Source organism: Trachemys scripta, chromosome 2 (genome assembly GCF_013100865.1).
Source record: "Trachemys scripta elegans isolate TJP31775 chromosome 2, CAS_Tse_1.0, whole genome shotgun sequence".
Classification (NCBI taxonomy): domain Eukaryota; kingdom Metazoa; phylum Chordata; order Testudines; family Emydidae; genus Trachemys; species Trachemys scripta.
The window spans coordinates 251,303,092-251,330,679 of NC_048299.1; the positions used below are offsets into that span (position 1 = coordinate 251,303,092).

The window sequence follows — 27,588 nt, forward strand, 5'->3', positions numbered from 1 at the left end:
GACACTGGGCAGTAATTGGCTAGAATGAACGTATTCAGAGTGGGTTTCTTCAGTGTTGGTTGGACTATTGTGTGTTTGAAGGAGAAAGGGAAGATTCCTTAACTCACTGATGCACTGGGTATTTTGGTCAGGAGTGGCACCAGAGTGGCACTACACTTTAAGAAGACATTTCTTTTGCTTTTCCAAATAAAAAAGAGGCATATGAAGAATGAACACTTTAAAATGTGAATATATAAGAGAACATAAAGGCTAGATTAAATATGACCAGCATATATCATAAAACATAAGAACATAGCCTAAGAATGGCCATACTGGGTTAGACCCAAGGTCCATCCAGCTCAGTATCCTGTCTACCGACACTGGCTAATGTTCATTCACTCTGGGGCACCTGGCATAACAGGATCTCTCCCCTGCCATCCATCTCCACCCTCTGACAAACAGAGACTAGGGACACCATTCCTTACCAGTCCTGGCTAATAGCCATTAACGGACTTAACCTCCATGATTTTATCTAGTTCTCTTTTAAACCCTGTTATAGTCCTAGTCTTCACAACCTCCTCAGAAAAGGAGTTCCACGTGTTGACTGTGCGCTGTGTGAAGAAGAACTTCCTTTTGTTTTAAACCTGCTGCCCATTAGTTCCATTTGGTGGCCCCTCGTTCTTATATCATGGGAACAAGTAAATAACTTTTCCTTATTCACTTTCTCCACGCCACTCATGATTTTATATACCTCTATCATATTCCCCCTTAGTCTCCTCTTTTCCAAGCTAAAAAGTCCTGGCCTCTTTAATCTCTCCTCATATGGGACCTGTTCCAAACCCCTAATCATTTTAGTTGCCCTTCTCTGAACCTTTTCTAATGCCAGTATATCTTTTTTGAGATGAGACGACATCTGTAGGCAGTATTCAAAATGTGGGTGTACCATGGATTTATATAAGAGCAATAAGATATTCTCCGTCTTATTCTCTATCTCTTTTTTAATTATTCCTAACATCCTGTTTGCTTTTTTGACTGCCGCTGCACACTGGGTGGACATCTTCAGAGAACTACCCACGATGACTCCAAGATCTCTTTCCTGATTAGCTGAAGCTAAATTAGCTCCCATCATACTGTATGTATAGTTGGGGTTATTTTTTCCAAAGTGCATTACTTTACATTTATCCACATTAAATTTCATTTGCCATTTTGTTGCCCAATCACTTAGTTTTGTGAGATCTTTTTGAAGTTCTTCACAGTCTGCTTTGGTCTTAACTATCTTGAGCAAGTTAGTATCATTTGCAAACTTTGCCACCTCACTGTTTACCCCTTTCTCCAGATCAGTTATGAATAAGCTGAATAGAATTGGTGCTAGGACTGACCCTTGGGGAACACCACTAGTTACCCCTCTCCACTCTGAAAACTTACCATTTATTCCTACCCTTTGTTCCTTGTCTTTTAACCAGTCCTCAATCCATGAAAGGAACTTCCCTCTTATCCCATGACAACTTAATTTACATAAGAGCCTCTGGTGAGGGACCTTGTCAAAGGCTTTCTGGAAATCTAAGTATACTATGTCCACTGGATCCCCCTTGTCCACATGTTTGTTGACCCCTTCAAAGAACTCTAATAGATTAGTAAGACATGACTTCCCTTTACAGAAACCATGTTGACTTTTGCCCAACAATTTATGTTCTTCTATGTGTCTGACCATTTTATTCTTTACTATTGTTTCAACTAATTTGCCCGGTACTGACATTAGACTTACCGGTCTGTAACTGCCAGGATCACCTCTAGAGCCCTTTTTAAATATTGGCGTTACATTAGCTATCTTCCAGTCACTGGGTACAGAAGCTGATTTAAAGGACAGGTTACAAATCAAAGTTAATAGTTCCTCAATTTCACATTTGAGTTCTTTCAGAACTCTGGGTGAATGCCATCTGGTCCCAGTGACTTGTTACTGTTAAGTTTATCAATTAATTCCAAAACTTCCTCCAGTGACATTTCAATCTGTGACAATTCCTCAGATCTGTCACCTACAAAGGACGGCTCAGGTTTAGGAATCTCCCTAACATCCTCAGCCGTGAAGACTAAAGCAAAGAATTCATTTAGTTTATTCACAATGACTTTACCATTTTTAAGTGTTCCTTTTGTATCTCGATTGTCCAGGGGGCCCACTGGTTGTTTAGGAGGCTTCCTGCTTCTGATGTACTTAAACATTTTATTATTACCTTTTGAGTTTTTGGCTAGCTATTCTTCAAACTCCTTTTTGGCTTTTCTTACTACATTTTTACACTTAATTTGGCAGTGTTTATGCTTCTTTCTATTTACCTCACTAGGATATGACATCCACTTTTTAGAAGATGCCTTTTTTTCTCTCACTGCTTCTTTTACATGGCTGTTAAGCCACCGTGGCTCTTTTTTAGTTATTTTACTGTGTTTTTTAATTTGGGGTATACATTTAAGTTGGGCCTCTATTATGGTGTCTTTGAAAAGTGTCCATGCAGCTTGCAAGGATTTCACTCTAGTCACTGTACCTTTTAATTTGTTTAACTAACCTCCTCATTTTTGCATAGCTCCCCTTTCTGAAATTAAATGCCACAGTGTTGGGCTGTTGAGGTGTTCTTCCCACCACAGGAATGGTAAATGTTGTTATATTATGGTCACTATTTCCAAGCGGTCCTGTTACAGTTACCTCTTGGACCAGATCCTGCGCTCCACTCAGGACTAAATCGAGAATTGCCTCTCTCCTTGTGGGTTCCCTTACCAGCTGCTCCAAGAAGCAGTCATTTAAAGTATCGAGAAATTTTGTCTCTGCATTTCGTCCTGAGGTGACATGTACCCAGTCAATATGAGGATAATTGAAATCCCCCACTATTACTGAGTTCTTTATTTTGATAGTCTCTCTAATCTCCCGTAGCATTTCACTGTCACTATCACTATCCTGGTCAGGTGGTCGATAATAGATCCCTACTGTTATATTCTTATTAGAGCATGGAATTACAATCCATAGAGATTCTATGGAACATGTGGATTCATTTAAGATTTTTACTTCATTTGATTCTATATTTTCTTTCACATATAGTGCCACTCCCCCCTCCCCCCACACAACCTGTTCTATCCTTCCGATATATTTTGTACTCCAGAATGATTGTGTCCCATTGATTGTCCTCACTCCAACAGGTTTCTGTGATGCCTATTATATCAATATCCTCCTTTAACACGAGGCACTCTAGTTCACCCATCTTATTATTTAAACTTCTAGCATTTGTGTACAAGCACTTTAAAAACTTGTCACTGTTTATCTGTCTGCCCTTTTCTGATGTGTCATTCTTTTTTATGTGAATGTTTCTCGTCTGATCTGGCCCATACCGTATCCTCTTCCATCCTCTCCTCCTGACTAAAACCTAAAGAATCTCTATTTATAGACTCTCCTCTAAGAGAAGTCTCTGTCCGATCCACATGCTCCTCTGCAGCAATTGGCTTTCCCCCCTATCTCAGTTTAAAAACTGCTCTGCAACCTTTTTAAGTGTCAGCAGTCTGCATCCACTTTGGTTTAGGTGGAGCCCATCCTTCCTGTATAGGCTCCCCCATCCCAAAAGTTTCCCCAGTTCCTAATAAATCTAAACCCCTCCTCTCTACACCATCGTCTCATCCATGCATTGAGACGCTGAAGCTCTGCCTGCCTACTTAGCCCTGTACGTGGAACTGGGAGCATTTCTGAGACTGCCACCATAGAGGTCCTGGATTTCAGTCTCTTTCTTAGCAGCCTAAATTTGGCCTCCAGGACGTCTCTCCTACCCTTCCCTATGTCATTGGTACCTACATGTACCACGACCACCGACTCCTCTCCAGCACTACACATTAGTCTATCTAGATGCATCGAGAGATCTGCAACCTTCGCACCAGGCAGGCAAGTCACCATACGGTTCTCCCGATCATCACAAACCCAGCTATCTATGTTTCTAATGATCGAATCTCCTGCCTAACACCTGCCTTTTCCTAATGACTGGAGTTCCCTCCCCGAGAGAGGTAACCTCAGTGCGAGAGGATATGCCATCATCATCTGAAAGGAGGGTCCCAACTATGGGAAGATTTTCCTCTGCTCCCGCTGACTGCTCTCCTTCCCTGAGCCTTTGATCCTCCTTAACAGCACAGTGGCTGTCTGACCAGAGGTGGGACAAATCTACAGTGTCCCAGAAAGCCTCATCAACATACCTCTTTGCCTCCCTTACCTCCTCCAGTTCCGCCACCCTGGCCTCCAAAGCCCGTATGCGGACTCTGAGGGCCAGGAGCTCCTTGCACCGAATGCACACATATGCCACCCGCCCACAGGCAGGTAATCATACACTGAGCGCAATAAACAGGATAGCCCCTACTCTGTTGCTGGGCTTCTGCCTGCATTCTCTCCTACATCTCACTGATTCATCAAGTGACACCTTCAGGTTCTTTAGCGCACGATTGACCAATAGTTAAATCCTTTTTATAAACGTAAATATTAAAATTATTTGAAGTATGCTAAATAAAATGTCCTTCAGAGTATCTCTAATAAGAAGAGACTCTTTACTTAGTCCTTGAACTTTGAGCTAACTTGATCCTACTAATAATCATTAAATTTAGATTTAACTAGCCTCTCTAAAGTCATCAAGAGAGCTCAACTGACACCAACATTCCGGAATAGGATTTTAAGAAATACAAAGCTAAGATCTGTCAAATGTACAACTTTTACACTATTGAAAATTTGCAGGCACTAGCAGAGCCCAACAAATTATCCTATATTTACCAGGAGCTAATCTTTAAGAGTGTAGTACTTTACAACAAGCTATTTTATTTATTTTTTCACAAGGGAATTTTGAGCACTCAAAAACTTATACTCCTACATCAGCCATAACGGATGTAAAAATACTGAAACAGGCAAAATAAAAATCCTAACTTGATACATAGCATCTAGTGCAGTTTAACAGCATTACAACTTTGCAATATGCAACATTAAGTAGGGCTGATTAAAATTCTTATGCCTAATTTATAGACAAATGAAAATCGCATCCCCACTAATCTTCTCATTCTTCATTTTAAACTTTCATCACTATCTGTTAAAGACTTTAGTCAATCTGACTAATAAGGAATCCATATGAAATAAATATTAAAGGCAGCAATTATCTGGTAAATATGAATTCCAGACATTTAAAAACACTTTCAAAATCAGTTCATGAAGACAAATTATGCTGAATAATGAAAAATAGGTAATGAAAAGCATTTAGGCAGAGACTGCTGGAATAAAAGTTACTTTTTGTCCAGGTATCTACTATAACTACAAGAACAGGAAAATGAACTTTTTGCTGACTTCATAACGTACTAAAAGAGTCTTTTGCCAATTCCATCTCAGTTGAAGTTAAACATCTTAATTGTTTCTTTAACAAAGTGACACAAAGGGATGCAGAAGCATATTTTCGGATAAGTGCTTAAATACCACTTCCATATTCTGTCTTTATCTACAGTTGAGAATTCTTCCAAGTTTCATTTTAGAGCTGCTTTTACACATTTCAGAAACACATGATATATCTCAAAGTAGTCAGCTTCATTAGCATTGTACCACTACATTAATAGTTTCTGGCAAACATTTCTCTAACAATAAACTGATTTTTAATTTATCCTGAAAATATGCTACATAAAAAATACTTGCTAGAATATATTTTGATGAAAATCTGAATCTCTTATCTAAACTCCATGAGTCTATGGATGGGAACCACATGATATTCAAAGATCGAGATTACCGGTAACATCAAACAGGACTCAACATTTATTTCTTTTTTAAATCCCCGCCACCTCCTCTTCCCCCTCTGCCCCCCGCAAAAACCTCCACAACTGTTCAAAAGCCTTAGACTACAGAGGATTTTAAAATGGTTATGGGGTACATGGTTAAGTTCCAACTACACAACAACTTGACCATACTGGCCATGACCTGGTTACAACTATGTCTAACTGCAGCCTTCTACCTCAACAGTAGTTGGAGACTAAACCAGAGCCTAAGATTAGACTCAAACCAGGAAGTGTGTGGCTAGAGATACTGGTATTACTTGAGACCCTCAAGGGAAGTTATACAATTGATATATGTAATGCTGCTGATGGTGGCAAGAGGATTTAGTGATTGTATTCATAATAAACTCCAGCAGCTCAGTGCTACAGTCTACTTGGCAATATACTACATAAAAGTTAATCATCTCAAAACAGAACTGTGCTGGAATAAACAGATCTGTTTTGCTGTGAAAGAAGTTATCTTGGTTATAACAGAGTATGGGAAATATAGTTCTGAGGTATTACTACCTCCAAAAGCTGAAAACAAAGATTCCATTAGATGAACTAATAAAAAGCTAGGCACAGTGTGTATGTAGATAGGGAAGTGAAGACAGTCAGCAGCAGGCCCAATACTGTATGTATTTCTCCAAGACTTCTATGGTGATGCTAAGAAGCACAGCTTCATTAGGATCTGCCAAATTAGAATATGCCTTCTGGGCATGCTCAGTAGTTCCCCCTCCCCAATCAACCTTTGCCCCTCCCAGAACAAGCTGAGCAAAAAAGCTACTCCACATGTAGCTAGACCTCTAAGTTTTAAAAAAACACAAAGACTGCATAGCTTTCATACAGTGACTTTCATATCAAAATTTGTTCCAGTAACAAGTAAAAGTTGGTTCCAGCTGCCAGCCCTACCAGTTCAACATGGGCTCTGAAAGCTTCAATACTGCCAAAAAAATTATTTACCTTTAGGCAGAGACCAGCTTTATAGGAGAGTTTTTCAAAAAAAGATAAATGCATGTAAAAACAGGGAATTATAAATATTTAAATATAAATGCAAAACCTATTACAAACTACAAGTGAATCTTTCCATTTGTATTTATTTTAGATAATGCTTTTCCTTTTCTCTGATAATGGTGGATTCTTATTGGAGCACAAACAGACCTCAATTGCCTAAAACATAAATTAAAGGGTTAAATTTAAAAAAAGTTAATTATTGCATGTGTTTATGGTTTTCTTACCTAATGCTGATACATTGATGAATACGACAGAAAGTCTCAAATATAAAAAGACGAGCATTCTCAATGAAATCTTCAAGACACGCCACCAAGAAAAAGTCATTCACAAGCACCTGTAAAAACAGGGGAAAAGAGAATAATGATAGAAACAATATCTAAAGTAAACGTACTCATGTAGATAGCCTCAGTAACTAAAACCAGTGATTAGTGTTGTCTGAAGTAGTTTCTGGAATATTTTAAAACATACCCAGAGCTTTACAAATTAACACAAATTTTCAGAACATAATCTGCTAAAACCCAATTATCCTGTCCGTTGTATACGTGCAATTTTTATCCAAGTCTTCATCCAGTAAGGGGATGATTAGTCCTCCAATTCTCAAGATTTTATTAAAAGCTCTCTACAACAGTAAAAACAATATATTTATTTTCTCTTCCTCACTGCAAGATTTCCACGTCCACTTTTGCAATTCTGGGAAAATATTAAGTGGACAGGACCTCAACAATTCTGCTAATGTGCATGCCAAAACAGACTAGCTCATTCTCCCACAGCTATATTGACTCTAGTGCCATCAAGAGGAAGTTCACAATTGCATGAATACAATATTCCCTTCTCCACTAACCCACAACCCCAGTAATTACACAAGCCTTAGATTTTCCATCAGATAATTATGGTAATGGGTTAAATTTGTAACTATAGGAATTTTCATCCCATCCATGTAGCAACACTGAAATTTAAGTACATTGTTTCAGGAGTTAACACCTCTTGCTCTACAGAGTAATCTGCTTTGTGAGTAATGAAGTTATTTTGTAGCTAAATATTTAAAATTACTAATACCAAATTTGGAGGAAACAAGGTAAAATAAGAACATACTGTTACAGAATCTGTACCCATTTCTCTTAACTTAAAATATTTAGAACTATGCTATTCTACAGCAGCCAAAGTTTCAGAACGGTGGATTCAATCACAGATTCATTACAATCTCTCTGATCTATGAATAATCTGCTTCAGTTATTTCTACACACAATATAAAATTTACTTTTTTTGCAATAACCTTAGCAGATACATACGTGAAAATATGCCACACACTATGTAGCTCAAAAATTACACAAACATAACATGTGCTAAATACGGATACCTACACATTAAACAGGTGGAAAAGCAAATCAAGTCACCTATCAATAGTGAAGATCTATTTCACAGTTCAATTTTAGCAACTAGCTACAAATCCCAAAAGAATACAAAATTTAATTACCGTGTGTGACAGGGTGCTGAGCAACAAGACTGCAGAATCATCCCCCTGCCACACCAGCCCCATTTAGGTGAATAAAGTACAGCTAGCTGGAAGGAACCTGCCCTAATTGGGGAATGAGAACCAGCTGCCAGCCCAAATCTATATAAGAGGCTAGGAACAAGGAAGCCAGGGTGGTGGGATGGAGGAGAGCGAGGGAGTGCAGGCAGGGAGAAAACCCTTCCCTCTTGGATTCAGACACAAGGAACCCAGAGCTGTTCATGCTGTTTGGTGAGGTGGTGGTGGGAGCACAAAGGTGTAAATAAAAACACCAGTGGTTTCAGAACCCAAGGTGACTTTATCTGAGCCTAGCAGATACAGGAGCCAGGAGGGCCAGCTGTGCTCTGTTACATCCTGGTATACTTGAGTCATGTGACTCAGAGCTTTTCAGCATGGAAATTGCGAACTTATGAACTTTTGCTTAGCCTTTTGATAAAAATGACAGTCTTTACAGGTGAAAAGCCCACAGCCAATCTCCTCTCTCTGCAGTCATCACAGATTTCTGATCATGCTCAGTAGTACACTTCTTCCTGAAAAGCCCACCTGACAATGCATTACTTGTGTGATTGATATCATCTAAGCCCCTTCTCCTATCACAGAGGCTGTTTATAAACTGGAAAATGCACTGGGCTAGAAAATGTATTATAAATATTTTAACTAGCATTAAACATGAGTGTTCCTTTATTGTTTGCAAGGGCAGTTGTGTTTAAAAATGTTAGCTAGCTGTAGTTAACTCTACACAAATTATCTATGTCCAAACTCAAGGCAAAAATAATATTTTCTAATACAAAGCATGTTCCATATATAGACAAGGCTTGAGTGGAATCTTTGTTCTATTCAGATGTTCTCTTCCCTCCACATGTTAAGCTCAGTACTGTTTTGCTCCATCAACTGCTCTCAGCCTCCTCTGATGTCCATGTTTGGTGGTCAGGAAATTTGTCAATAACTCGATCAGATTGTACTTCATGTTCTTAGCAAAAAGATTTTTTCCCAGCCTGACCAATTTGGCAGCCAAACTTACTACCTTTCACTATTTTTCTTCTTTCCTATTAATTTTGGAAGGTTTTATATGATCTACAGAGAGTGAGAGGCTAAGACAGACATCTTTGCTGCTGATAACCAGCTTGAAAACACCTCAGTAGAGCAAAAATCAAAAGCAGAGATGTTGTTGTTGAAGTTTATATTTTGCATTATTTAAATATTTTAAATACTTCTCTGTAAGAAAATCATTCCGCAATTATGGAAAGCGGACGTTCATACTACAGTGCCAAAAACTGCATGGGGTAGTGGCAGGAGGGGGGCGGGGCTAGCTTCTCTCAAAGTGGCAGGCCCATGTTTCTCTCAACCTGTACTATCTAGCAGACCTGGATGGCCTTTCACCCCATGACAAAATAGCTGTATCTGTGATAGCTGCTTCAAAAAGTGTCAAAAAATGGGTCCAAATCAGTCACAGGACTTTTCATTTAAGAAAGGTGAAAGATTATTTAACTCCAGATTCACTGAAATAATTTTTATAAGACCATGTTTAGTATATTTATGTTGCCAACATCTGAAACTTACAAAACTGTTAAGTTTACACAAGCTAAAAGTCTTACCGCTTCACACTCTCTCAGTTTTTTCTGGGCACCATCGAAGTCAAAATTAACATACAAACATTCTACAAATTCTGTAATGGGGTCCTTGTATGTGTAGGATTCCTGTCAAAGTCATTCAAGAATATTAGATAGTTCAAGTTTTTTTAAGAAATAACATTTCATAATATTCACAAAATCAATTAAGAGTATATTTTACGTTTCTTAAATGAACCAGCACTGACAATTTCCAATTTATTTCCAATTAAGATAAATATTTAAATATCTTATTTAAAAGAATACTTGTCAATTTAAAATCATTAAACAATTTTATTTAACGTAGTAACAAATTCCACCTAAGATTATTAGAAATGGAAGAACTCTTACTATTGATGCTTTGTTTATTTTTTTGCAACTGTCACACCTTGGACAATGAACATTCATTAATTTATTAACAATGCTGCAATATTGGGCTGGTAATACTTCAGTTGAAATGTTCATTAAAAAACACATTGTATTGTATTTCATTTCAAAATACCTTGTTTCTTCAAAATCTAAGTTTGGGGACAAATCTGAATTTGCTTTAGTTTCATTTCATACCATGGTTTGATACAGGATATTTGATTAGGAATGATCTCCCATTTTACAAATGAGATGCTGTGTGTAAATGTCAATCAACACCATTTTGTATTTTTAATAAACTAAATATTTTGAATTACTTTTCATATTGAAACATTACAAAAATAATTTCCCTAATTACAAGGAAATAACCTGATGACACTAGACCTGAAATTAAATCCATGACATTCATAATTCAATTATGAAACACTTTCAAATCCTTCTAAAAAAAAGTTTAACTTTTAACATAGAAAGGCACCATGCAACTTGTTTACTTGAAAAATGATACTTAAAATATTACAGACAATTGGCAGTTTAAGTGAGCAGTAACCAAGATGTACAACTTGTAATACTATATAAACAAACGTTTTCCTTCTTTGAAAGGAAGCTACTTAAATTCTCAATACTGGATGTAACAAATTATAAATCTGCTCATTTATAATCCAGTTTTGCAACTATTAAATTTTGTGAAGTACTACATTTGTTAATCAATTTATTGATGCCCATCACGTAATTAGCAAAGCCTAGAGTCCTGTGGTATTGCAATCTAAGGAAGTGGAAACTGATATATTGACCTTCAACTGTTATGATACACCTCTACCCCGATATAACGCTGTCCTTGGGAGCCCCCCCCCCCCAAATCATACTGCGTCATAGGTGAAACCGTGTTATATCTAACTTGCTTTGATCCGCCAGAGTGCGCAGCTCCCCCCAACCCAGAGAACTGCTTTACTGCGTTATATCTTAATTTATGTTATATTGGGCCGCATTATATCAGGGTAGAGGTGTAATTCTATAACCTTCAAGTGTAGTCCACCCCAGTTAGAGTTCTTCCCCATCTGTCAAAACAGGATAACTGCTTTGAAATCTACATACGAAAAGTATTATTTCAGAGCTAATATTATAAATACAGAAGTGACTTAACAGCATAAAAAGAGTGTTGGAAGATTTATTCCCTGAATGGATATTGAGAGGTTTCATTATGTATCATATGTTTTGGTTTGGCAACATCAAAATATGTTCTACTAATGTATTTTGCTTCCACCAATCTTTATTTGGTTTGAAGAAGAAATATGGATACAAAATTTCTATTCATAACAAATTGTTTCAAACAATGTCAGAATTCTTAACGTTTTTAAAATTCAATGTTGATCCTATTGTTTCATTTCTTTATGTTGCCTTATATTACAGCATCAAGATTTCAAATGTACTGGAACCCAAGGTTGAAGCTGGTTCTTAATTTCTATCAATTTGAAATGTTAACACTCTACATTAAGTTCAGTACGCACTAACATCAAATGTTTTGAAAACCTGTAATATTTAAATTTTTACATTTTGTTTTGCATAGTTAACTAAGCTTGTTTTAAGTTTAGAAAAATCAGTTATATGCCTCTATTGATTTCATTAGCACGTGTAGCACAACTATCAGACATATTAACATTATTTTCAAATGTGTCTAAAAGACAAAGATTTGTTTAACAATCAGTCATGTGGATTTGAGGTGGCATCTTTCCTATGAAAGACACAAAGGACTCCAACAATGGATCAAAACATTCCTTCAGTAAGCATCTTGATTCTTTCATTAGAAACATGGACTAAAAATATTTTGAAATGGCCACTCTGGTGCAAGCGTTGTTAGGGAAGAAGCTTGATATAAGGGATATAATGCTTTTTAGGTCAGTGTATATTGGCTCAGAGCTTGTCTACTCTTGAAAAGCTATAGCTGTACTGCTTTAGTGAAGATACTTCTTACGCCAAGAGGAGAGGTTCGCCCATCGGCATAGGTAATTCACCTCCCTGAGAGGCGGTGGCTAGGTTGACGGAAGACTATGTCTAACACCAGAGATTAAGTTAGCTTAACCACACTGGTTATGGGTGAGGGGTTTTTTACACCCCCTAACTGACATAGCTGGGTTGATCTAACTTTTTAGTGTAGACCAGGCCTCAATGGTTTACAAATTCCCTAAACTTGTTGGGCAAGCAAAGTTTCCTGTTCACTTTAACCGGAGTTGTAGTACAGGATATGTGAGAGGGAGCAACCAGAGTTGGGTCCAAAATATTTTCATGTTTATTTTTTGTCCCCTAATCGCTCAGTAAAGCTTTTCATCTTTATTTGGGAAATGAGGGAATGAGAGAAAATATAATTAGTCTTTCTTCTTACAAGTCATCCCATTTGATTTTTAAAGAGAAAATAAAACCAAAAAAGAGAAGAGTTGCACTGGAAGCAGCAAAAAGTAAAAGCACAGGATTCAAGTTTATTTTCAGAAACATTTACATACCACAAAAAACTTGAAAAGGAAAAATATTTTCTAGTAAGATCAAATATATAAAAAGGTGTTTTATTTCTTACCTGCTGGATAACCTTGACTAAATCTTTCAACACTTGCCTACGTTTTCGAACATCCTTGTTTGTTATGACTGCTGTAGTCAGATATCGAAGGATATGGGGGCACATAGTCTGTATTGCGTTAAGATACCTAAAGAAAATATTCCACTTGTAATTTTTATATATTTAATAATTAACTTTAATGGTGCAGTTTTGCATCTAAGTGACATCAGAAGATAAAAACAGTTGACAAATTTATATAATGCTGTATTATTTTCCATGTGTGTATAAATATACCAATAAAGTAGACATTTCTTTTTATTATTTAGGTTAACCGAAGTTGTCAGTTATAAAATGTTTTCAGAGAATTATGCTAAATTGAACTTCATTTCATATTATGATCATACAAGGTTGCAATTTTTCTCAATCCAAACACGCAGTGAATAAACCCACAGACGGGATTTATAAAATGGAAAGCATCCAACATACCATGTGATAGTCTTACAAAGTTAACTTATTCCCAAAACAAGTGTAAGTTAAAAAAAAAAAAAAAAGACAAAAGAAATCCCAGTCTACTAATCAGTTAAGCCTACTGCTCAGCTACCCTTTCACACCAATAAACCTTTACCAGTTTGTTTTTTCTGAACCTTATTATGAAATTTTGGCCAAGCCAATCTTATTAAACCTAAAACATGCTCTGTTGATACTGAACTGGATGGATTAACAAGTGTTAATCCAAAAATCCAATCACTGTCTTCTGATTCTTCCTCTATTTTTCACCACTGTGATGCATCAAACTGACACAACTTCCTTCATATATAGGTTTGCATTTGAAAGGCACCTCTTCAATTTTAAATGACAGGAAAGAGTAAAGAACCTAACTTTATGATCCATCAGGCATTTTCCAGCCTCATATTCCTCTTCTAGGCTCAACCTATTATGTTAGATAATTGAGATCACTCATGTGGGCCAGTGTCTGAAAACATCCATAGCTTCTTGATTTTCAACCTTCTTGTGTAGTTCCAGTTTTTTATATCAGATCAAGCTAGAACTCCAATAAGACAAGAGTAGCATCACCACACCTCTAATCTGTAGCTCCTCCAAAGCTTCCTTTATATTATTTTGGTAAATTTAGAGCCCATCTGTAGAGTTCCTTGTACAAACAGCACACTATTTTTTCATCAAAAGTACTCCTTGTGTTTAGTGCAAACTTCAACATACTGCTGGTAGTTGCATGTAAATGTAGAGAATATCTTCCTCTCAGTGCTACTGAGTCTTCAGGAAGCTGGAACATCAATCCTTTTTCAAAGGAGGAACCCTTAAGGATGATTATCAAACGTCAGGGGTTTTTTTTGGTTTTTGGTTTTTTAAACTTCACAGTGTATTTTAGGGCTGCTAAATACTACTTTAGTATTTAGTAGTTTACTACTACTACAAAAAGCTTCAGCATGCTGAAAACCTATACAACAGAAATTTAGGGGGACTGCACCTAGCAGCATTTTCATTTTATGTTGGTTGTCTGATCAAATAGCAAAGATGACCAAATTCCATAGGAATGGGCATGATATACAAAAACCTAAAAGGAATACTTTCTCTGAACTCTTGGAAAGCACGTTCAGCAACCTGCACACAATATTCTGAAATCTTTTTTTCAGATTTAGAACGGAAGGCACTAAATTAAGACAACACTTTTCCCTGCATAAATGTTTGCAGCCATTATTGGGTCATTTTGCATCACTGTTAACAGTGACTTTTAGTTCCTCCTTTAATGTTTCCTGTATTTCTTTATTTGCAGTACCTAGAAGTAGAGCTTGAATCTTTCAGGACAAATACATCCAGGGCAAAGTACTTCCGCAATTTCTTTAAATTGCTTATTTTGTGCTACAATGAAGACAATGATGTAAACAAAGTTGAATGCTGATCAAGTTCAAGCCTGTGCTGTTTAGTTTTTACAATACCATTACCAGTTATCTGATTCTTTGGGGTTGACAAATGCAGACTTGAATCAAGTGACTGTTAAGAGCTGTAAGAGACCTGGAATAGCAAATCATTATCATGGCTACACTTTTTACAAATGTAATGAAAACGTCTCACTTGCAGGATTAATCCCGATGCTCTGCTCTTCCATTTCAATAGAGTTTCATTCAATGGTACATTTGATTTTGAAGCTGAACAAGCTTTCAGCACTTTTAGAGATGGGCATGTATCTGTGCTACCTTGCTATTTTTCACCTCTTGACAACATTATAAACAATTCTGAAGTGTGTAAATGTTAGTCCATTCAACTGCTAGTTTCCTACCACTTTCTTCAATTTTAGGCATGCTAAGAAAGACAGATGCTCACCAAACATCAGCATATGAATTTAACACCCATTCAGTAGCTTTCACGTTTACAACTGTCAGAATAAGGGCCTGTCTATGTGGCGCAGCTGTAGCACTTCAGGGTAGATACTACCTATACCGGCAAGAGGAATTCTCCCGTCGACATAACTAACTCAGCACTCCAAGAAGTGGTAGCTGTGTTGATAGCAGGATTCTTCTGTCAACCTAGCACTGTCTTCACAGGGACTTAGGTTGGCTTAACTATGCAGCTCAGGGCCCTGAGCAACCTAGTTATACTGAACTAATTTTCTAGTGCAGATGAGGCCTAAGAAACTACCTGAAGAAAATTCAGCCCTTAGAAGAATGAAATACAAGGTGAGAGTTATATAGCTTTACACAGAACCACTTTATTAAATGATCTGCATGCCTTCCAGAAGTTTCTAAAATTCAGCAAACCAAGACCCCTGAATAGTTCACAACTCTTCCAATTTTCCTTCAATTTCAGGGTTCAAGACTGTTCTATAACTTTTGTTTCCTAATAGGAATAACAGGAGCTCTGATACTTTCGTTTACCTTATAAGTTTTAAGAATAGGTAATGTTTTTCTTTCAGACTAATTTTTTTAGCCTCAAAAAGCCTTCCAAATATAGTTTAATATTTATATTTCAGTTACAAGCTCAAAATATGTAAATCCACTCAGTTTTCTCTCCAAAAAACTGTTTCCCCCCACAACCCTCACATATTAACTAGTTCTGCCAGGAAGATGTACTCGTGTATGCAGTCCAGAAGTACATTCATTGCTGGAAATCAAACAAGTAAAACTTCTCTATAACTAAATCCAAAACATATAATGCAATTTAAAACAATCTAGTCAGATCTGAACATCCAGGGAAAACCATGAAAGTGATTATGCTCAAAGCTCTACCAAATAAAATAAAATTGAAAAAAATATTAAATTTCTCTAGTTTTTCAGTTATAGTAATCTTAGATGTTACTTGTAATAACAGAGCAAATGAGTTTTTAAGAAAGCTCTGTAAACTGAGGCTGGTGTGCTGATGAATGCATCATATCAAACAGGGAGGCTGGCCGGCCAACCAAAACATTTAAGGCTGTGACTAGATTACCCAAAATAGAAGTTTTTAAATGATATTCTGGAATGCCCAGTTTAATTTTGCTATTAGAGAAAATGAGTAAACATTAGCAAAGACATAGTAATTTCTTGTTTTAACTTTTTCAGGTCACCTATGTATCAATAAAATTAGATAAATAAGATCAAAACTCCTCTAAATATTTAAAGCTTTGAAAATGACACCATTCTCATCAACCACTGATGTGTAAGACACCCACCCAAAGTCAGGAGAATTAACATAATGTGTTTAATGTTTTCAGTGTGAGAATTTGAGTGTGTCTTGTTATTTTTTGTTTGAGATGAAAACGTGGCTTGCAAACAGATGTTCAGAAACTGGAGGCTCCAAGACAGAAACTACTTCTTATAAAAAAAATAGCTTTTGATGCGCAGCTGTCATTTCTAAGCAGCATTTTAATTATACTTTATTGGTCCTTGATCAGGTAGAAGAAAATTAAAGATTTAAAACATTAATTAATTCAAGACTACCTTCTTTTACTATTTAACAAACTGAAAAGCTTTAAATTCTCCTGTAACCCAAAGAACTTCATATGAAAAGAGTTAATGCAAAACTTTCTAGAAAACTAAGTCCATTTCTTATAATGCTGTTACAAGGAAAAAGGATTAAAAATCCAATTGCTAAATAAAAAAATGTGATTGCATTGCTATGACTCAGAAAAGTAATATACAAAGAATTATGTTACAAATGCATTCTTTCAATAGCACCTGTATCTTAAGTCACTGAGACAAAGTTTCATCTCTAATTGCATCTGTTTACTTGATATCCTACATATTGTTTTACATCTTGACGAGATTCAAAAGCACAAGCTCTCTCCATTTTTAAATTCAGAGTGAAATTGGGCAATGTTATCAGTGCATATGATGTAACCAATTTAAAAATGCACTGTCATTCTACATTTATATTACAGGAGCAAATATGATACTGATTAGCTGTATTTGTTATCCACAGAAAAGGAATTCTTCCTAAATTAATTATCCCTTTGTTGCTTAATGCTCGTTTACAGTAATATTAGATTAATAAGTAACTAAGTGCATGAAGCTGGTAAACTTCACAACTGTGGAAATCTTACATGTTTCCTTACACTCTTCTCATCCCTTTACATTATTTCCTTTCATGGCTGTACAACATGATGCATTATTACTAATTTACACATTTTAGTCAAACATTGATAACTATGGTAATACAAATATTAAAATAGAAATAGAAGATAAAAAAACACAAAACTACTAACATCAATAAATACTGTAAATCACAAGACCAAAGCTAAAAATAATGTAATTGTATTTGAAAGCATCAATTCAAGTCCTCCTGATCCATAGTGATTGAAAAATGTTACCATATGATGGCTGTTTCATGGCTATAAGAGAAACTAGTTGGAGGTCTGCAGTTCATAGTGGACAGCTGTCCACATCATAAAGCCCAAACACTATTAACACAGGACACACTCTCTTCATGGTATATTTTCTCCAATTTTAATTTTTTGTTGTAATTGTTTAAGATGGAAACCAACACATTAATATTGGGATTTAAAAATTTATAAATAAGGGTTAATTTAATAGTCATTGATTAGCTTGGGCCAAAGAAGGTTTGGGATGAGTCACCTGGAGTTAAATTAGTTGACACCACCATCTTTAATTATCCCAGCTGGATTACTCCAAGACATTAAATCTGCAGTCTACATGCAAGAATGAAAACTAACAAAACCCATCTCTAAAGCCTCCTCCACAGAGCTGATGGTTAAAATGCTGGCAGTACGTCTATACTAGCTCTCCCACCATTGCTTCTACCCCAGTACATCAATGATGGGAAATTTTTAAGAAAAATGTTAATTGGATGCAGCCAAAGAGCAACAGTTTGGAGGGCCTCCTGGATAAACAATACTCCCAGTACTTGGAGAGCCAGATATTTAAGTTAATAGGTGAAAGATTTTTCACCAACCTATTAGATTGGTTGACAAAGCCTCATTTTTTCTCAGAGAGGAATAAGATAGTCCTACATAAGGGATAGCAGAATCCATTGGTCCAGGTGCTTAGAAAAGCAGGCCCATGTGAGCTCATTATGCTCAACTCGCTTCAATGGGTTCCCATCAGCTCCTGAGTGCAAATCAAGGTACTGGATTTAATCTGTAAAGTGATACACACCTTGAAAGCTGGCTAAACCCACCTTGCTCTACTACACATTCATGACATCCAAGATTACCAGAGGTGTACCAGAGCCCTTTTTCAGAACTATATCAAAATAAGTCCACACCTAAAACCAGCAATCATAGCAGTGTTTACTTGTACTGGTATAAGTTATATCAGTTTTATTATATAACCAAGATTTAATTTTATTATTTTTAAAATTGTTTTTATTGTACCAAATATGGTTACAATCTGGCAGACTGTACTAATGCTAACAGCAAATAAAACAGCATTCATTGATTCACACTGCCACTTAGGGGACCAAACCAATTCTCTCCAATATTTTATGAGCCTTTAATACTATTGACCATGAAAGTGATGTTGACTCTCACATTCTCTCAGAGATCCCAGATGGTTTTAGACAACTGATGATCTACCAAGAGGGCTTTCATGTGGACTTCCTTGGGTATGTCTACATTGCATGGGTTGGGTGGGTCAGCTGACTCGGGCTCATGGGGCTTGGAGTGCACAGCTATAAAATTGCAGTGAACATGTCCAGACCCGGACTGGAGTCCAGGCTCTGAGACCCTGCAAGCAAGCAGGGAGGGTACCAGCCCAAACATCTACACTGCAATTTTATAGTCCTGCAGCCCAAGACCTGAGAGCCTGAGACAGCTAAACCAAGCCAGCTGTGGGTCTTTTACTGCAGTGTAGACATACGTCTAAGGGCTATACGTTTTTTTCACCAATTCTTTTTTAACCTGTACAGAGCTGCAGAGGGACTTAGTGTGACTACTTGGTTTGTGATGCTTTTTACTGTGCAGAGGAGAGTTATCCAACCCAGTGAGTTGAGGGGGGGTATAGATTCTGCCTTCCCTGTGCCTAGCTGAAGAAATAATGTGTATGAGGATCAGCTGGCCTGCCACAGCAATTCTCTACTTCCCCCCCATCTATATTCTTCCCTGCTATGGGCTCTCCTGGCTCACTTGAAGCTCTTGGGCAGCAAATCTCAGAAGAGGTGCAGAGTGGCATCTGTGCTACGGAGACTAACTCCCCCCTCCAAACTGACCATTGAGCTTTTCAGGAACTGTTGGAGTGATATGAAGGCGTTCTCCAAATCCACAATTAGCCTTCCAGCTCCACCTCAATGATGTGGAATATGTGCCAAGATTCATCAGCAGCACACAGTGCTACCTATTACCCTTTTCTCCTTTTCCCTTACCATTGTTAAATATTTTTGTCCTACACCCACTTTCTGCCTCATTACAGGTTAATGTCTACGCTACAAGGAACTTACTGTGGTTGATAGAGAAAGAGATCAATAATGTTGTCTCTGCCTTTTGGGTGGTTGAAGAACACGAACAAAGACCAGTGGATGAGCCATGTTCTCTGCTGAAGAGACTGGAGTGGGGAGCTGACTGACTGAAAACAAGACAAAATAAAATTTTAAATTGGTGCAGATAAGATGCAATGAAAACATGACTATACTATGGAAGTTCTCCGTGGATCATGTCTATAACCCTCCATCTCCCCTCTATCATTCTGAATTTGGTTCATGGTTCATGGCCCTCTCTTATAGGGGGTGACGGTGGAGAACAAGTGGTTTCCCACACTGTGTTAGCCTTTCTCCCCCCTACGCCCTTACATACTGCTTTTAACACTGCAATACTCTTAGAGGGTGATAATATTGCATTATCACCCCACCCCAGGAATAAAATAAAGATTGTAAAACTTAAGTAACAGATGTGCTAGAGGAAGGGATTCAACTCCCCCACCTGCAAAAAATAATTAGTTTCAGCTCCCACCATCAGCACCACTTCATTGGCAGGTTAACTCAGCAACCTCCAGCAGACTGGCAAACCATGAAAGCTGCAAGGTAATGCCATGCACAATAGATCAGTAATCCTACTATTAAGAAGTGCCATCACAGTACTAGCATGAATATTCTTCCTTATGAAATTTCCCCTAGCCACCAAAGTCTGGCACAACCTGCTGTAACCATATAGATTCAGAAACTTTAAAAAGGGGGGTTAGAAGATGAGGAAGAGGAACCTGCCTGGCATCAGATGTCACTCACCTAGACAATGCAAAACACATTTAAAAATGTATTAAAACCTTCAAGATTTCCATTTAGAGGGTCAATCGCTTAAAAAAATAGACAGCTCTGAAATAGTTTCTCTCTCAGAATCATACAAAGGACACCGTAAATCAACCTACTCTTCCCAGGTCATTTTTTGGCAATCAGTGCCACTGTCCGAAATTGAAGTAGTAGATATCTGACAAACATTCCAGCAGCTAGATTTTCCCTCATACTAACAAGGGTAGTGACTAGAATCATGAGTGAATACTGCTCACTTCAAGAGTGAATGTTGTGGTGGAATAGTTGTAGAAACATAGCAAACTTTGTGTAGTGTCATTTCTCCATCTACACACACACACCATTTATGACCACTCCCCATTACTAAGGGCTTGTCTACACTGGCACTTTTCAGCACTACAACTTTCTCGCATGTGAAAAAACACCCTGAGCACAGCAAGTTTCAGCGGTGTAAAGCACCAGTGTAGACAGTGCACCAGCGCTGGTAGCTACGCCCCTCATGGAGAGAACTCTCTCCCAGCGCTCTGCCGCGACTACAGAAGCCACATTAAAGCACAACGTTGCCAGTGTAGACTAGCCCTAAGATACTACAGAGGAAACTACAATTTTTTCCATATTTCTCCCAACAATTAAATTAGACAAGTTTCCTGTACTCTGTCACAATTTTCATATATTTTAGTCATCACTGTTAAATAATTTCTTAAAGGAATGTGTTACCAAAGTGTTAACTGTGTTGTAGTGGAAGTCAAATTATACTATAAGAATAGTAGAGCTATTCTTCCATGCTGAAACATCTAGATGCAACTCTGCCTTAAGGAAAAATCCAAGCCCCCTTGAAGTTGCCCAATCAATCCTATCGACAAGATGGACAGCATTTTCCTAATAGCAATTCAAATACAACAGATATTCTGGTGATGATTCAAACATAACAGTGATGGATACCCACAAACTACAGGTAACATAGGTAAAATTAAGTATTGCAGATTAGGAAATCTGGCAAACTACACTATATTTTTGTCATCATTTGCAGAAATAGCACTTCCAAATAGCTCTTGAAATATTAGCGTTAGAACTACTGATTGACTGCCTTAAAGCCCAGACTCTGAGGGAGATTACAACAGCTACTTACAGGCTAATGCCAGGATCCCCTTTCTTCAAAAGACAGAAGAAACTAACTAAGCAAAGTTATGACAAATACTGAAAACAAAAATAAAGAAATTTTCTCAAATCTTTATTAGTTAGTGAACACAGATTAGTTTATACTGTTTTCAGACAGATGTTATTTTTATGTAAAATGTGGCCTTGAAAATTGTAATGAATCTTCATGCCTTATGGGGACAGGGAATAGTAAATACCATTCAGTACTCAACCAGAAAACAACTTCCACATGCTGTGATGCCCCAGCATGCATTCTTCTGATGATACCCCACCCTTAATTTAATCCTTCTGGAGGCTGCAGACATGCCTGTATGATAGGGATTTATTTTAATTTTAGTTTAATGGAAGCATCTTTCAAATTCAAACATTTTCAAATCGGATGAAAGGGAAGCATGAACAATTTCAAGGAGCAAGAGATTTTTAGCTATATGACAATTCAAATAAAATATTTTATTGCACTAATTTCAATAAATCAGTGTCTTTACAAACATTCTCCTGAAATTCATTTATTTCCTCTTTGTGGCTTAGATTTTGTACTGAAATTCCATGTATGTCTGAGTCTCCCCATTCTCTTTTCAAGGAATCTTCCAGGACCCTCGTTTATCCCTTTTGCTCTTTTCCCTTTTTTTACTCCCCCAAAAAAGCCACACTTGTGGTCTTCCCTCCAACAGATGAGGATTGGACGTGGCTTTTTTGCAAACACTTCTTGGCAAGAAGAGACTGCAAAAGAGCAATGTAAACCATAGCTTCTCCTCAGAGCAAAGTGTGAGATAGCTCCAAAAAAAGATAGCGTTTTTAAACTGGCAAGATTTTTTCATGTTTTTCTTAGTCTGGCCATCCTTTAGCTTAAATATATGAATGTACTCAAACTTTCACTCACATTATTATCTACAGTCTCTTTCAATCTTGTAAGATCTTCCATGGCTGCATCCCAGTTCTGCATTAAAATTTCAGATGCCAGTTTTCCCCAGAGTGAGCTCAAAGCATTTCTATCTGTTGATGGAACCTGTTCAAATTAGTAAACACAGTTACAATAAGCACAATAATTTAACACTTTTACTTGGTCAAATGTATTAGATACCTGCTGGTACTATTTTTAAAATATAAAATTCCATACACTCACTTGGCCTAAGTTTTTCTAAATAAAAAAATTGGTGAATAAAAAAACAGCGCGCACCCCCTAAGGGGGCACGGAGAAACATTCATGTGGGTGCAGATGGGGGCTGGGCCAGTCCCCATGGGGGGGTGGAGAGCGAGCACCACCGAGCTCCACTCCTGGCCCTGCACCCAGGGCCCCGGCCACAGCTCCACTCCCGGCCCAAGCCCCCCTTACCCTTGTCCACTTCCCACCCTCCTGGAGTCACGGCCCCATTCCCGGCCCTGACTTCAGGGGAGGGAGGGGCGCAAGGTAAAAAGTTTGGGGACCACTGAGCTAAAACCATTTCAGGACTAGCAAAACTATTAAACTATATTAAATCTGCTCCTTATAAAACAGAAAAGTTTGGATAAAAAAAAAAAAACACACACCACCACAAAAAACAAAAACAAAAAAATCAAGATTCCAGGCACACAGTGATGGTACCCAAACTGACAGCAAAACAGAAAAAGAATTGAAATGGTTGACGACCACTTGGCACTTTAATAACTTTAGCTCCAAATGTTTGGTGCCATACAGAGCTGCTCGTGCAGTCTTAACAAGCAATGCTTTTAGAAGAGGTTCCCAAAACTCAATGGTCCCTAGAGAATTACATCCCACAAGTGAGAATATGCAAAGACCACCTCAAAGAGGTAGAAAATCCTTTCAGATAAAAGTATGTGGCAAAAGAAACATGTCCTACTAAATTAGGCAGTATGTCCTTGAACATATCCAACCCCCCTAAAAGCTATTTTTCACAGAGCAGATCACCAAGTCTGTTTCAAGTAAGGGTAGTTCTGGGGTCAATCAGGTTTGGTTTATACAACACTGAACTACACTAGGTCATTCAGAGTGTCAAATTCTAATCTCAGATCATAGTTACAATGGTTCTTTCATAGCTTATGTTTCACTAACCATTACTTTAAATGAATCTTCTCCCACCAAAAAGAGTAACGTAAGTATCCGCTCAAGATACTAACATACCGGAAGCATGCATTATTTTTACTAAAACTGCTTTTAAGAGTAATTTTTAAGAACCAATATAGCTTTTTTTTTTTTTTTTTTTTTAAAAACATGCTCAAATTCTGAAACAGAGAAGATTTAGTACAACTGCTCATGATGCCCATAGCATCTCTATCAAACAAAAACAAAAAATAGTTCTTCACCTCATTGAATAGGTTATTGTATACAAAGGTTTAATGAGTAATGGTTCACATAAGATTCCTCTTGTCAAAAGCTATCGCAATACTAAAATAAGTTCTCCCCACTCTTTCAGCCTTATTTTGGTAAACGAACATTGTATTATTGTTGTGAAAATCTATTAGTTATTCGCTTTGGAACCCACTTAATGTCTAATTGTAGCCAATTAACAGAATAAGCAGAACCACTGAATTTAATCCAAAAGATTAAATAAAATATAGAATATAGTAAAAAGAAATATAGATTAACGGCAAGAAACAAAATACAGAAAATATACACAATTACTAGGAATTACTTTGCAAATACCATTCATACATTCTAAAAAGGGACATAATGTTATTAGAATTACACATGTTCCAAGTGCCAATGTGAAAAGCTTTTTGCTGCACTTTGGCAGGAATTTTTTGCTGCTAAGGTTCATGTGCACTATTTGGCTCAACTCCATGTCATTACAGTTGGCTCTTCATAGAGAACTGCTTTCAGTGATGGATGTGCTAGAATAGTTTCAATATCTGGATTTTCCAGCAGTTACCTTAAATTTCCATTTGCTAGAAAAACAGCACAGTCACTCACTGATCAGCAACAATAAATTTACTGTGCTGGGATTCTAACAAGACACTAAATCTTCATTCTCAAAATTCACTCCCAGCATTAACAAATGATATGAATAACCAACTCTTTTCATGTAGTTGTAATGAAACCATGGCTCTGGTTCTACAATCCTTGTTTAAGCTGTTAACATTTCTAAAGCACAACTTTTACTCTTCTAAATCCTCCATAATATTCAAGGGAAGACAGATGGAATTCTTGATAGGAAGCTGTAAGTTCAGCATTACCACTGATTACCTTCAATTTACCTGTAAACTTTTCACCACCACTTTTTGTGCACAGGAATTAGATTGCAAATGCTTATTCTTAGCGGTTACAGTTTATAATATTCTTCCAGTTTAGATTTATAGGAAGAAACAGGAAGTACCTAATACAGTTAGTTACAACTTTTACAAATTTTAAAATTTAAATTAGAACAAAAATTAGCACTTGAAAATTTTGCTAAAATTGTTCATTTTTAACATTGCAATTCTAAAGATCATAGTGAGGTATGATAAGACTAAACAAACATACAAACTAGGTTTTGGTCTATTCATGCATATGCCATACTGAGAAACGTTTCTGTTTCACTTTTCCATTCTTGAAATTAGGCAGGTGTTTTACATTTACTTCTAGCAGAGGAGAATTCTTGTAAACAGAATGCTCTATTTGATCTCAAGAACAGAACCGACGAAACTAACAAAATGGCAGGCGCATTCATGTCAACCCGAATAGACAAAATCCTGGATTTTGTTATTGGAGAGCATCCATGAAAAGACAATTGTAATGCAAATAAGCTTGACTCTGTCTTAAAGAAAAATTAAATTTTCACAAGTTTAGTGATTGAAAAGTTTTTTCCAACAGTTACTATGCAATATCATATTATTTGTGAATGACTGACCGTACTCTTGGTATTGTGCAAGATACAAATGAAAACATGTTCCCTGACAAAAGGATCCTGCAATCTAAATAGATTACTGTACACAGACCAGAGTTTTCCCCTATAATCACAAACAGAATATAAAACTGTTAGCAAATAACTAATTAGAATCATTAATTCTGAGCTTGTGTATCTTTTCAGTATTCCTCTTGTATTGAATAATTGTCTCAGGAAGTTTATAAATCAGGATATTTAAGAATTTTTACAGAAAACAAAGTGGCCTAAATACTTAAGAAAAAAACAACTACTTACCAAAACCCTAAAAAAGTAGAGATATTCTGCAGCTCCTGAATAGTTGCCACATTCATACTGGAACTTTGCATACCTGTAGAGTGTGTCTAGGTACTCCTGTCTAAACTGAGAAAGAATACAAAATGTTTGTCTTCATTATGAAAGAGATGGTATAGCAATGGGTTGTGAAATGACTCAATAGTGGGTAGAGTCACATTTAATTACAGATATGTAAGTAGCCTGTAAAGAACTTCAGGGTCTTTGGATGATAAGTGCAATGATAGCAGTGACCAGACAAACTAAAACAATTACTTCATCCTTTATTAATTCTGCTGAATACAGTAACACTAATGTCAGAAGAAAGTACTACAATATTTAAGCATAACCACAAGTTTTAAAGATGCAGTTAATATCCAGATTTCCTTGCTTTTATAAGTTTGTAACATATTTAGTTCAATTTAAGCTTTTAAACATTTTCATGCAAGTGCACATCAGCTACATTTAAACTACACAGATAGGCCAGGTGCCATGTTCTTGGTATTGCAAGACTGTTGGATTGAATATAATTTAGCCTGTTACTTTTACATATTTTAAAATGTAAAAATAAAATAAAAAAAACTTACACCATGCTTGTCAGCTAGATAATCAAAGAGCATTCGACCATCTCTGTAACAAAAATAAAGATCTGTAAAACATCAGTTTTAAACTGACCATCACAAGTTAATGTGTAATACTAAAAGCTATTAAAAGGAACACACAAGTCTCTTTTTTTAAACTTTCCCTGAGTATCCCTATGACTTTTTAAAAAAAAATCTGTTCCTGCATGAAAGGCCCACACAAACCAAGGGGACTGAGTATACAGAATAAATTGTGAATCCGAATAGCCATGATGTGCTGTCAAATGAACTAAAGAATTTAGCATTCACTATAACAACTCTGGATATTCTTGTTCTTCATATAAATATCCAATCCCTCTAAATATTGATAAGTTCTTGGGATGAAGTCCCAGAACCACTGAACTCAGTTGCAAAACTACCACGGACTAGAGTGGAGCCATTCACCTTTGGACTCAAATTACATCCTATGTCAACTGAGTTCTATCCAATCATGCAGCTGGTGAAAAAATATTTCCCTTTGGTCAGTTTTGAATTTGCCACCTTTCCATTTCACTGAGTGTCCCCTTGTTATGCAACAGAGAGAACAGAAGCACCCAAGCTTCATTCTCTACCATTCATGATTTTATAAGCTTTTATCATGTCCCCTCTTATTAATCTGATTTCTTAGGTAAACCACCCTAATCTTTTCAACTGTTCTACAAAGGAGAGATTTTCCATGCCCCTCGTCTATCTCTCATATCACCTTTCTCGGAACCCCCTCGTTTCCACCAATTTACCAAGAAGAGATGTAAGGCTTACTGGTCATCCCCAGATCACCCTGAGAACTATGTTTTTTATATATAGGTACAACATTTGGTACCCTCCAATACGGTAGCTGTTCTTAATGGGATTGTATATTTTTGCTAGCTGGTCACATGTGTCATACTTCAGAGTTTTCAGAACTCTAATATATACCTTCTGGGTCTGGTAACTTGTTAAATTTATCAATTTGTTCCATCACTTCTACTTCTGACACCTCAATCTCTGAAAGCACTTCATTTTTATTACCAGAAAAGAGCAGGTTCAATGTAGTCACCTTCCTGCAATACCCTCTGCAGTAAAGAGTGATGCAGAGAAACAGCTTAGCTTCTCAGCAAGTTATTACAAGGTGAGAAAAATGGACTTGCATTTTTTAAGGAGCACTAATGTGCACTGCCCTAGTGTCACTGTTAGCTGAAAA

The 27,588-nt window shown here is 37.0% G+C and overlaps 1 protein-coding gene across 1 annotated transcript in view; it reads right to left on the reverse strand.

Moving 5' to 3' along the window:
• The window catches only part of EIF3E (eukaryotic translation initiation factor 3 subunit E), a 61,421-nt gene that overhangs the window by 13,421 nt on the left and 20,412 nt on the right, over positions 1-27,588 (reverse strand). Inside the window, exons 4-10 of the mRNA XM_034763488.1 lie at positions 26,376-26,418; positions 25,774-25,878; positions 22,539-22,664; positions 19,700-19,824; positions 12,836-12,962; positions 9,892-9,993; positions 7,011-7,120 (exon numbers count right to left, since the gene is read on the reverse strand). Of these exons, the coding sequence (XP_034619379.1) occupies positions 7,011-7,120; positions 9,892-9,993; positions 12,836-12,962; positions 19,700-19,824; positions 22,539-22,664; positions 25,774-25,878; positions 26,376-26,418 (738 nt within the window). The remainder of the gene's footprint in view (positions 1-7,010; positions 7,121-9,891; positions 9,994-12,835; positions 12,963-19,699; positions 19,825-22,538; positions 22,665-25,773; positions 25,879-26,375; positions 26,419-27,588) is intronic.